Below are 12,140 nucleotides of genomic sequence, written 5' to 3'. Positions count from 1 at the left end.
GGATTCTGTATTCCAAAGATAGGATCAAAGAGCCCAGACAGGACACAGGAGATTGTCCTTTTGAGCCTTTGAAGGCAGAGTAGGAATAGCAAAGAGCACTATTCCAGCTACAAGATTGAGTTGTGGTTGTGAACTCTGGGTCAAATAAGAGACTAACTGAGGAACAGTGTCTGGAGTAGGAAACTTCACCTGAAAAATATTGGACACACAAAGCCAGGGAAACCAAAAGCACAGTTGAAGGACCAAATCTAAAAAACTCATCCAACAGAGGCTCGTAAGCTGATCCAACAAGGCTGCAAAGAACCAAGGTCAAGTCCCAACTTTCAGGGTTCTCTGAAATCTAAGGGATAGGTGTACTCAAGTGGCAGAAAATATTAGAAATACTTATCATTTCCTAAGCTGAGGCCATGCTGAAGACAAGGCAGAGTGATAACCCTAAATATACAATAGAAAGAACCAGGACTATTGGCTTTCAGGGAAGAGATCCTCTTTGGTAACACCGAGCAATGACTCTTGCCCATTGCCTAGAAGAGCTCTGGCAGAGGATATGCAATGAGTGGTAATGGTGGTCCCAGCAACCTTAAAAAAAACTCTGAGGCTGTGCTTGGTTATTGTTGTGCTTGAAGGTGCGATGACTAATAGTGAGGTTGAAATCTGTTAAAATAAGGTTGCTTTAGAAGAAACTTCCAAGCTGGAGCTCCAGGAAGTTCAGGAACTACTCCAGCTGATGCCAAAAGGGAGCAGTGAGCATTATCCCTGAGTTCTCCAAGGCCCAAACTTTGCTGATACATGTCTCAGAAGACTGAATGGAGGAAATGCATAAGTAAATTATCTAGGCTGTCTCATGTCTGGATATGTCCCAAGCTAATGGGTCTAGATATGGAGAATGGTGCAGAGGGAGTGTGGCGATCAACAACATGGTCAAAAGGGAGAAGTGAGCATTATTCAAGATTTCCCAAGGCTCAAAGCTTTGCTTAGTACCTTTCTCAGAAGATTAAATGGAGGAAATGCACCCAGGCTGTCCCATGGCTAGATATATCCCAACTTAAAGGATTTAGATATGGAGAACAATGTAGAGGAAGTCTGGCAATCAACAACATGGCAAACAGATCCAACAAGGTAGATCCCCCACTTGCCGCTGGGCCTTGTAAATGTCCAAGTGAGGGGCCCACTCTGACAGTAGAACTTGATGTGCCCTGCAAAGTGCATCTGACGCTACATTGACCATTCCTGAAATGAACTAAGCGATGATGGTGCCATGCTTCTCATTCCAAGTAAGTATAACTACAGGTAGGAAACAGAGTGACTGACCTTGTTCCCCCTAAATCACCAGGTAAGCCATGGCATTGGTGTTGTAGGCGTTAACTTCTGTACAACAACTTACCCAGACATTTGCTAATTCTTGGGCCTGAGACTCTTAACAAGTGAGCTTCTCATCCCAGGGTCAAAGCATCTGAAGACATGAGGAGATCTGGATCCTAAGGAAACAGAAGAATTCCGTTCAACATCTTTTGGCAGTTGTTCCACCAGCAGAGGTTGTGATGAAGTCTGTGTGGTCAGGATCCTGACGGCTGGACACACTATGGCTGCCCTCCAATAGGCAGCCAGCTGGAGAAATAGAGGGGAAATTTCTCCAGAGATTTCAGGTGGCTGATCAACACCTGCCAAGGGTGAAGAAGTAGCTCATTGATGGTTTGAGGAGGTGGCACACTTTCCTGTGAGGGACATACTAACTCTACTATTGTGTCTAGAAACATTCCCATGCAAACCACTTCGATGGATGTTGACATATCTGACTTCTCCAGGTTGACCTGCAGACCCAAGGACAAGCGCAATTCCAGAAGAAGCTGCAGGTGACTCAAACAACTTTGAAAGAGCCTGACCCATTTAATCATCCATATAGCAGCAAAGACACAACCATAGATGATACACTGAGAAGACTACTGGGGCAAAAATTATGGTGGAGACCTGAGGGACAGTACACAGACCAAAGCAAAGGGCTCAAAACTTGATCACAGCCTTGCCAATGAAATAAAATGACTTGGAAAGCAAGTGAATGGGGAAGTAGTAGTACATTTCTATAGAAGAAAGAAGTCCCATTGGTGAACATAAACTTCATACAGATTCCATTGTCTTCATAGGAAAGGAGTTAGACAAAGAATTTGTTTAGCTGTTTGAGGTCACTTACTTATCTCCATCCTCCTGAAAATTTTTATTAAGTAAGAGCCAACATATGAACTCCAGCAACCCAGATGAAATCTTAATGGTGTCCGTTTGCAGTGTGGAAGTCATTTTGTTGTTGAGGACTTTTCTCATCACAGGATTAGAAGGGTAGGAGTCAAAGGTAATCAAAGGAGGACCCAAGTCTCTTGAAGACAACCCCCAACCTAGAGAGAGGGCAGAGGGGATGAAAGGACAATTTCTTTGACCACCTCTTGTGCAATAAGATGGTGGAGAACTATAAGGTGTGAAGCAGTGATATAGGTATGGAGAGAAAGGGTGAGACCTCCTAGGAGCAGAGCAAGCCTGCTGTTGGTGTGGTGTCATGAAATGATGTTACTAATTAGAAGATAAGTGCTGACAACAAATTCATAATGGCTGTTGTGGTCACAGTGTAGGTCAGTTTGCATCCAAATGCCTTTCGGAAGAAGTCAGCTGTGGCCACACCTTAATCCTCAAGGTAAAGAACATTTGGTATAAGCTTAAGAGAAAATGTTTACAAATGACAATAGAAAGAGGACTAAAAATAATTTTGAAAGAGGATTTGAGAGAGATTGAAATAATTTTTAGGCTTTTATGTAGTTAGTGTATGAACATCTCCCCAAATGCCATATCAGTTCTGATCTTTTTCCTTTCATTCATTCCTGACCTCTTTCTTTTTCAGAACTCTTGTTAATATTCCAAACTTATTCCATCTTCTGGTTAATATTATCACCAGGTGTTCTCATTTTCCCATATTAGTAGATACTATTTTTAGATTTGGCCTAGGGTTGAAAGGGAGAGAAAGAGACTCTCTCTCTCTCTCTCTCTCTCTCTCTCTCTCTCTCTGGATTGTCTATGGCAGTAGGAGAAAAATTTAGTTTCTTTGATAGGAATGTTCTATTGAGAAATTCTGTATCAAAGAAACTGCTCAAAATAATTACTGGTTCTTTGAAAATGGTAACTCATTTTGAAACCTATCAGAGAAAGAGTCTAGGAGAAAAATATGTTGACTATTATTGTCACCAGAGCTTTAATTGCATTGGTAGCTACCCACGATTTTACAGTATCAGTCAGCATGCTCCATTTGAGAAGTTTTATTGCCTGAAATTATATTTCAACACATCTATTGTCTCTCCAGACATGACATGATGGTATTTAGTAATTAAACTTACCAGTATATTTAGCTAACTGTGTAGTAAATTTTTACTTTTTGTTTGCTATCACATCAAGACCAGTGTCAAGTAGATATCTTTAATATTATGAATTCAGAACGTCATGTAAGAATAATGTTTTCAGGTTTGATGAAACACTATCTGCCACATGTACTGACTTGCGCCAAAGATGGGTTAGTTGGGATCCTTCAAAAGGTTGTTCTTTTGTCAAGAGCGACTTAGATGACATGTCATCTAACCAGGTAAGTTTGCTTATTCATTAAGGTTTAGCTTTTGTTATTTTGTATTAAAAGTATATTGATATATCAAAATCGAGCCTTTTTATTTATGGTTTATACAGCATGTGCAGACTTAATGTTCTGTACTGTCTAACAAATTGTCATCTGAATTTGTTTCATCACAAACTCCTCACTCATATATTTGCCTATCTCATGTTGGTCTTCAGCCTAGACACCACTCTTAAGCGACAATTTATAAAACATTGTTGCCAGCTGGTTTGTAATGGGTGCACACCTTCAAGTGTTCAGTCAGCTAGGTAACACCCTCACTTGTGTGTGTTTTGCCTTGCTTTTAGAAAATCTCTTAAAACTCCTTACCCATTCATATGCTTGAAATTATTTTATTACTAATGCATATAGAATATTTGTATCTGTTTTATTGCACTTAACTAATAGAGTTGTGAGTTTTGCTGGCAGTGTGCTTTGCCACCTGGATTCTCTTGTTTGGATGCACTTTTGTGAACGCTTGAGATTCCATTGATTTCAAATGATGTCATTCAAATTTCATTCTTTGAGATTCTAAGGAAGTTATTTTGACATCATGTAGCATTCAAATGATATTTGGAGTGTGCTTGGGCTTGGTGTAACTCCATCTCCAACTCTAATAGTGCCCATTCAAAGGGAATTACTGTATTATTAAGCTTGTTAAAAATAATAAATCATAATTCTTAATAGGAAATCATAATTTCCGATAGTTTTCCCCAGGTTTTTAATAACAGGCATAATCATCATCTTCATAAAGGTTTTACTTCAGTTTTTCATTTTTCATAATGGGGTTAAATGTGAAATGAGTTCTCTCCACTCATCTGTGTCCTATGCTCTTTCTGCCTGAATGTCCATAATTTCATGAGCCTTTATACAGGTCTTATTCCTGTTACCACCTTGTATATTGCTTTTATAACCAAGTGTCCCTGACCCTTCTCATCACGTCCAAACCATCTCAGTCTTCGAGATTTCAGTCTTTTATCCAGCCTCTTGATACCATATCTCTCCCAATTCCTTTTTTCATGATACAGTCTTCTCACCATACTCTGGACATGAATCTCAACATTCTCTGGTCAAACATTTTCAGAATCCACATTTTTCTTGTTAGTGTCCATGTCTCTGGTACAGAAATACAAGTTTTATGTACACATCAAGTCTTTGGTCTCTCTACTGATGGAGCATTTTTATTTACCAGTCCTCTAGCCCTCTGTCACCCATGCTGCAGCTACACTCTATTTTTTCTTCAGCTCTCTCAACTTCTTCACCATTCATTGTGTTTCAAAGGTAACATAGTGCTCAACTCCTGTGAAGACCTGCCATCCATCAACTCCCTTTTTTCCCATGTGCTTTTGTAATGCACTTCAGGTTTGCCTGCTTGTTAATTTAGTTAATGCTTTTGTTTGTACTCTCACTTTTATTTGTGTTGCTAAGTGAAGCTTCAGGTGTGTGTATTAGCTAAAGCTAGTTCTTTGTTTTGGCATAGTGTTGTTATCATCATATACAGTGGTCCCCCGCCTATTTGCAGTTCCGGATTTGCGGCTTCACCTATTCGCAGATTTCTCTGTGGAACATATATACACATTATTCGTGGAAAATTCACCTCTTCCTGGTATTTTTCATAGAGAAATATTCACAAATTACTGTATTTTCATATCATTTTTGTGACTAAATGCACTTTTTGTAATAAAACTATTAAAATATTCAGGTATAAGCATATTTAGAGGGTTTTATGGTGTTTTGAGCTATCAAAATAGGCAGTTATAAGCATTTTTAGAGGGGTTTTAAGTATTCGTGGATTTTAGCTATTCGTGGGGGTTAGTGGTACACATCCGCCGCGAATACCTGGGGTCGACTTATGTTGTATTACAGTGACACATTATGGTTTTGTATTTTAGTCTTATTATAATACAGGCAATATATTATATGCATTTGAATCTTCTTCTTCTTTTTCAGCCTTATTATCCAACTGTATAGCAGGGTCGGCCACACAAGTCAACTTTATCTATCTACTGCTATTCCTTGCATCTTCTTCCCCCAGTCCCACCTCACCCATATCCCTCCTCACCACACCCATCTCTCTGATCTGTTGACGCCCCATACTCGTCCTCCCCATCACTGGCATGTTCTTAGCTCTCTTGATTGGTTCCACCTCCTCTCTTCTTATTACTGTACATAGCCAAAGTATCTCAGACGAGCTTCCCTGAGCCTTCTCCTTTATATTACATATACCTCACATTCATCGCATATCTTGACTCTCCCTCCTTTTCAGTACAGTAGTGATATTCCAGCAGTCCATCTCACCATCATCATCTTGGTTCTTTCCAACAGTCCCTCCTCTTTCCTCTTAAGTGCCCAAGTTTCTGCCTCATATAATAGTACGGGCCTGATAACTGTCACATAAATTTTCATTTTGAGCCTTAATGGCATTTTCTTATCTAAAACAACTCCAGGCACTTCCCTCCATTTTTGCCATGCTTCTTTCACTCTCTGTCTCACTGCTTTCTGGCTGATTCTCGGCCTTTGAGTGGCACTGTTCTGTGGAGTGCCCAGGTTTTTTACAATGGCCATACACAGGCTTCTTGTGAGGGTGCCCATTCTTGGGCAGAGGCTGACCAGAGGTAGGGGAAGAGGGCCAAATATTATGGCCCCAGGAACTGGCTGTAGGATGGTGTGTGTCCCAGTGATCTGCCAAATGGCAGTACTCATCTAGCATTGGAGGGTTCTTATCACAGAGGTGGGTAGCGAGGGCCGGAGGGGCATAGTGTAGGAAGTCCTCAAGCTGAAAGGTTTCTATTATCTACTCCACAGAGGTAGCATTGCAGGATTCTAGCCACCACTTGAGCGCTCGGGACTTATGGCATGCCCAGTCAGCCCATGTTTGACCTGCCTCTTTTGGGGGTCCTCTCCAACGTTGTCTCCATCTTTCGGGGATGAGCTCGTATGCTTTAATTATGGCCTTCCGGACCTCTGCAAGATTTCCACGGTCTGCTAATGGGATGGAGCGGAACACGGTTTGGATCTTTCTCTCCAGACGTTTTGACAGCAGCATAGAGATTTCTGTGGGCTGGAGCGTGAAATTCCTGAGGACCTCTTCCACTTGGTCATGCCAGGCCTCAGGCTCCGGGTCATTCCATTTGGGCATCATGGGGCTGGAGGGAGTGACAGAGGACAGTGAAGGTGTGGTTGCAGGGCTACGGACCCCTTGGGCGGCCATGGCAAGTTCGTGGGCTCGATTCCGGTCTTCCTTAGCTAACCTGTCTTGCCTCTCTCTTCCTGCTCTAACCTGTATAACCTGGCTTACTCTCTTTCTTTCCTCTCCCTTTCTTCCTTGGCTTCTCTTTCTTGCCTCTTCCTTTCTTCCTTGGCTTCTCTTTCTTGCTTCTCCCTTTCTTCCTTGGCTTCTGTTTCTTGCCTCCCCCTTTCTCCCTTGGCTTCTCTCTCTTGCCTCTCCCTCTCTTCCTTGGCTTCTCTTTCTTTCCTTTCTTGCACTTCCTTGGCTTCTCTTTCTTTCCTCTCTTGCACTTCCTTGGCTTCTCTTTCTTCTCCTTTTTATCGACCCAATCTAGCAGTTCTTGGCCCTTAAGCCCCATGGTTTTCCCGGCATTTCGTCGGAATAAGAAGCCATATTGCCTGAGGCGACAAGGGAAGTTTTCTTTTTACAGGGAGCAGGCTATATTATCCCTACTAAGTGTAATTCGCAGGTTCGATGGACAATTCCTTATGTAAGTTGGTTGGAGAACGTGCTCTTAAATGAAGTAGTAATAGCTTGAAGAGCTTAATGAGCTCTTAAATGAATGTAATTAATAAACAGTTTGAAGAACGTGCTCTTAAATTAAAGTAGCTAGTAGCATGAAGAGCTTAATGAGTTCTTAGTTGAACGTAATTAATAAATAGTTTGAAGAACGTGCTCTTAAATGAAGTTAACTATTAGCTTGAAGAGCGTAATGGGTTCTTGAACTTAAGGTTCTTAATTGAATGAATTGAAGGGGTTCTCAGAACTCAAAATGTAATATCTCTGCGGAAGATCAACATCAGTTAGAAACAAAAGACATCACTTATGACTTTTACTCTACTTTGCAAATTTAATATGCTGTGCACACCAGTAACAATTTTGTTTTCTAAGAAAGTGACATTAAACAGCATTTTAATGATTAAAAAGTAAAGTAAGATGATTACTTAATTGGTAAAGGTTCGTAATTGAACTGATTTATTATGCTGAGAAACACCTATGGTTGAAGCAGATGAGTGTATGCTGTGAAACAAATTTTGGTGACACACATCCTTACTTGGCAAAAGAACTGAGCTGAGTGCAGTACGAAGGTAACCAGATGCAAAGAATATGATGCTAGTTATAAATTTCAATGCTGAGGCGAAGTAAATAAATCCTCCCTGATAAGACAAGTACAAAATGCTTATAACTACCATGCATGGGTTGAATATTTTTCTTATGGTCAAGTCCACAATGTATTTACTCTATTTAAATATGAAAGTTGCCTGACTGGCCCGTGCCTGAATAGTATGGTTATTGACACAGTGGTCGCACTTGTGTGGTATTCGACGAGGGGGTTGGGTATGGTTATTAACACAATGTTCGCGCTCGCGTGGTATTTGACAAGGGGGGGAGGGCAGCTGGGTGAAACACATGCTGTTCATTGTGAGCGAAATCTTGCGCAAAAAGTTATGAAAAAGACGAACGGTATTGAAACGGGATTTATGAATGTGTAGAAATTCGCTTGATTACTTATAGTTAAAATGGCTTTCAAAGGCAATGGGTTCGGGGTTTACAGTGGATCACGTGTTAGCAAATGAAATGATTTTTTTCTTGGACGCAACAAAATAATTATTTAAGATTTTAACCAGGATTTTTATGAAAACCTAGCTCTTTTGCTATGACAAGCGAGAGAGAGAGAGATATACTTCAGCGAAGTGAAAAATTTCTGGTTGGGCTATAATTCGCGGCCCGAATTTTACGGTGTACCTAGCTAATTTTTTGGACAACAAATTGTCTAGGGTACATGGCACATGGAGGAAATAAGCACACTATTTCCTTTCTTTATCAGTTATATTCATATTTCACTGCTTAGCAAATCATAGCGATTAAGACATGCAAACTACCATGCATTAGTCACAATTCTTGTGTTTTTTGGAAGATACGCTCTCTCTTCGCTAGGTAAAATCTTGTTAGCATGCACAGGGCCTATTGTTTCCTAACAATGTACAGTCACGGTTTTAGTCGCACCTTTGATAAGCTAAAAATAATAACATTGTACTTACGCTGTGGGAACTTGTTTGCTTGTGCTTAAAGTGGAGGGGGTATGATATCAGGGTCGTCTAATTATGCAAACCAGCTAGCGTTGCTATTCCGCTGATAATTGTAAAACAGTTGCATACTCGGCAAGGGGTCACCACTATTTACGGTTTTCCTTGTTCAGGGGTCCAATCTGGGTCTAGCTCTTGAACAGGTGGGCTTGAAGAAATCTGACTGCAATTGCTAGGTCAGGCAGGAAACGTAAAAAAAAAAAAAACAGTTGGGGTGAGGGCTGTGCTTCAACAAGGGGCTTGTAGATAAACACTTAGGTTACTTTAAATGAGATATATTTACAATTAAACACATCAGTCAGAAGACTGGGGAAAAATAGGCAGATCCAACAAGGGCTGCCACGTGGTTAGTTATGCTATCACTGTTTAAAAATTAAATAGTCTATGATTGATCCTCTTGAAAGGGATACTGAAGAGTTGATCGCAGTGGCCTTTTCACTGCAAGAAGCACAAGACAAGTTGATGTTTCCACAGTCTATGTACCGTCTGCAATTTGATAATGCCAATTGTTACACATGGATAATTATTATAACGATCTCGGGCGAACTGAGGGTTGCACAGAGTGTACCAAGATAACTCAATTCTGGTACGATATACTTGTATTAAAATTCACACTGAGCTAAGTGAGTCAGGTCTTTGTGATAACTCGTACTTCAGAAAAGAAAATGAGAGTGCAGTTGGAGATTAAAGATACATGACTGTTGAAAAAAACTTCTAGTCAGGACGTTACCTTATAACGGAGCAATGGAGGGGCCTCGTTGAAGTTCTCCAGTTCTGGAGGGATGAGTTTAATGGGAAAATGCACAGGTAATGCAACTGGGTGGTCGAAAGGTGACCACATGGAGAGATCAGCTCAATAAAGGGACCATGCAAGGGGGTAGTGTGTCGATCTGCTGGCGGGGTGTTCTGAGACAGCCGCTGTTCCTCACCTTATATGACCTCAGGGGCTTATTTTCTCGCAAGAATGGTGGTCGTGCCCTTGTTTTCTATGTTAGGATCTTTCTCAAAACCTGGTGACTTCTGGCAACCCATGTTTGCCAGTTTTTATGGGGAACTCAACCTTTCTGTCAGATTTTCGGCAGGCTTTGTCTCCATTTGCCTTTTATCTGAAAAGAGGTAATTCAGGCAGTCATGAGGTCTTTAGAAAAGATAAACAGATGTACCAAAAGGGGAGCATGGAGAGAAATTTACTTAGGGGCTGAGTTTCTCATGCCCTCCTCAGTTAGGTATCAGTGCGAAATTACTTTATTTTGGGGTGAAAAACAGTTTGGAGGTTTGGGTTTGCTTTCAGAAGTGGTTTCCTACTTAACAATATATATATATATATATATATATATATATATATATATATATATGTAACGGGACAGAATTAACACCTTTTTGAAAGTGTAATGTTTTGTGCTCCAACGATCTTTATTCATGAAACGGAGGCGTATGAACGTTCGCTCACGGCAACACTTACATCTATTTTTCTCCTCTTTCTCTCTCTCTCTCTCTCTCTCACCGTGTATCACCTCTCTCTCTCTCTCTCTGTGTATCGCCTCTCTCTCTCTCTCTCATCGTTTTCCGAAGTTCACCCACCCGAATCTCACTCATTCTCACCAAATCAATTAAATGGACCATTTAAAGAAACGCAATAGTTTCTACAAAAATAGGTTTATTATTCAAATAACCCAACAAGAAATGAATAAAACAAAGCAAAGATTAAAATGCATAATAAATGAAATATCGAGTTAGATAACTAAACTCTGAACTGTAAAACACTTCTGATTAAAGAAGTCTCACTATGGCTAATAGCCTGAAAATATCCAAACTCACACATACTCCCCAAATCAATAATTAGTCCTGTCAAAAACAGTCTACCACGTGTTATTCAAAACAGTCCACACTGTCCACCGACATCTGTCCACAGACATCTGTCGGAAGAATCAAACATGATAGAAAACTCCCAAAAATACATGAAATGCAAAACACAATAATGGAAAGTGTAAAATGCATAGCCAAGATATGGCAAACGTAACATGACAAAACAATAATATAAAAGAGGTATGAATATTCATATTAAATCTCCAGCACACCAGTTCAAAAGTTCATAATGATTAGAAAATCATGGTAAAAATCACAAGTTCAATTTTCTCCCATAAAAACAGAGATTTCAAAGTCTACCTTATCTGCTGATTCAAAGCCTGGATCCTCTCCAAAGCTACGTCTAGACAACTGCAGTTCTATCACGTTAATGAACGATCAAACTCACTTTTAGGGCAGATTTTGGCGTAATCTAGATCAAATTAACGCACGTACTCCACGAATATACATAACACTTCAGAGATCACCTGACCGCAATATTGCTGAGGAATCAAACTATTTGTTGAACACAAAGGTTTTACCTCGAGTCTCTCGACCTACTTCCATCTGACTCCATAAATTCTTTCATCACATCTTAAAGCATTGAAGCTATGAAATGCATATATGTGTCCTTTAAAACTTGTAGCAGCCATATTTTCTGAAATATATATATATATATATATATATATATATATATATATATATATACAGTGGTACCTCGGTTTCGACGCTAATCCTTTCTAGAAGGAATGTCGAGATTCGATTTTGTCGAATTCGAATCAATTTCGACCATAAGAAATAAATAAAAATGGATTAATCCGTTCTGACCACCAGTCACTACTCCAACCTTGTCTTTTTATACAAAACACTACACACATTACAATTAAATAAGTTCAGAGTTAAATAACTTACCTTATTAGAAGTCTTCTTACAGTTTTAAATGCATACTGTATCAAAAAAATTGGCCTACCAGTGGTAGACCGAGCTGCAGGCTAGGCTAGGCAGCCCATATGCACTCCAGAATGTACTGTAACGGGTACGCACAAAAACTGTTGTTAATGATAAATACAATGAAAAACAAGCCTGGTCATTACATTAAATTAATAAAACAATATTAAAAATAAGCCGAATGTACTGTAGTCTGTTATAAAAATTAAGAAAAACGTCTTAAGTTACGTCGGCATCGGCAATCTTGTGGCAAGCGCGAATGTAAACAAACCAGAGCGCCCGTCCTGGTGGCGTAATCGCGGTACTACTGTAATTACATAAACATTGTTAATGCGTTCAGGATTGTATTAATTTATGGTAAATTCCATTCAGAGTCTACTGTAAGTGCTTT

General features: G+C 40.0%; 1 protein-coding gene across 2 annotated transcripts in view; it reads left to right on the top strand.

Annotated features, from left to right (window-relative positions):
* LOC136840604 (leukotriene A-4 hydrolase) overlaps nt 1–12,140 on the top strand; it is a 168,366-nt gene that overhangs the window by 131,455 nt on the left and 24,771 nt on the right. For both annotated transcript variants that reach the window (XM_067107288.1, XM_067107289.1), the window contains exon 11: nt 3,499–3,616. In XM_067107288.1, coding sequence (XP_066963389.1) covers nt 3,499–3,616 — 118 coding nt within the window. The remainder of the gene's footprint in view (nt 1–3,498; nt 3,617–12,140) is intronic.

The sequence above is a fragment of the Macrobrachium rosenbergii genome, chromosome 8 (genome assembly GCF_040412425.1).
Source record: "Macrobrachium rosenbergii isolate ZJJX-2024 chromosome 8, ASM4041242v1, whole genome shotgun sequence".
In the NCBI taxonomy this organism is placed as follows: domain Eukaryota; kingdom Metazoa; phylum Arthropoda; class Malacostraca; order Decapoda; family Palaemonidae; genus Macrobrachium; species Macrobrachium rosenbergii.
The sequence above is the reverse complement of the archived record's forward strand: the minus strand, read 5'-3'. Positions and strand labels throughout refer to the sequence as shown.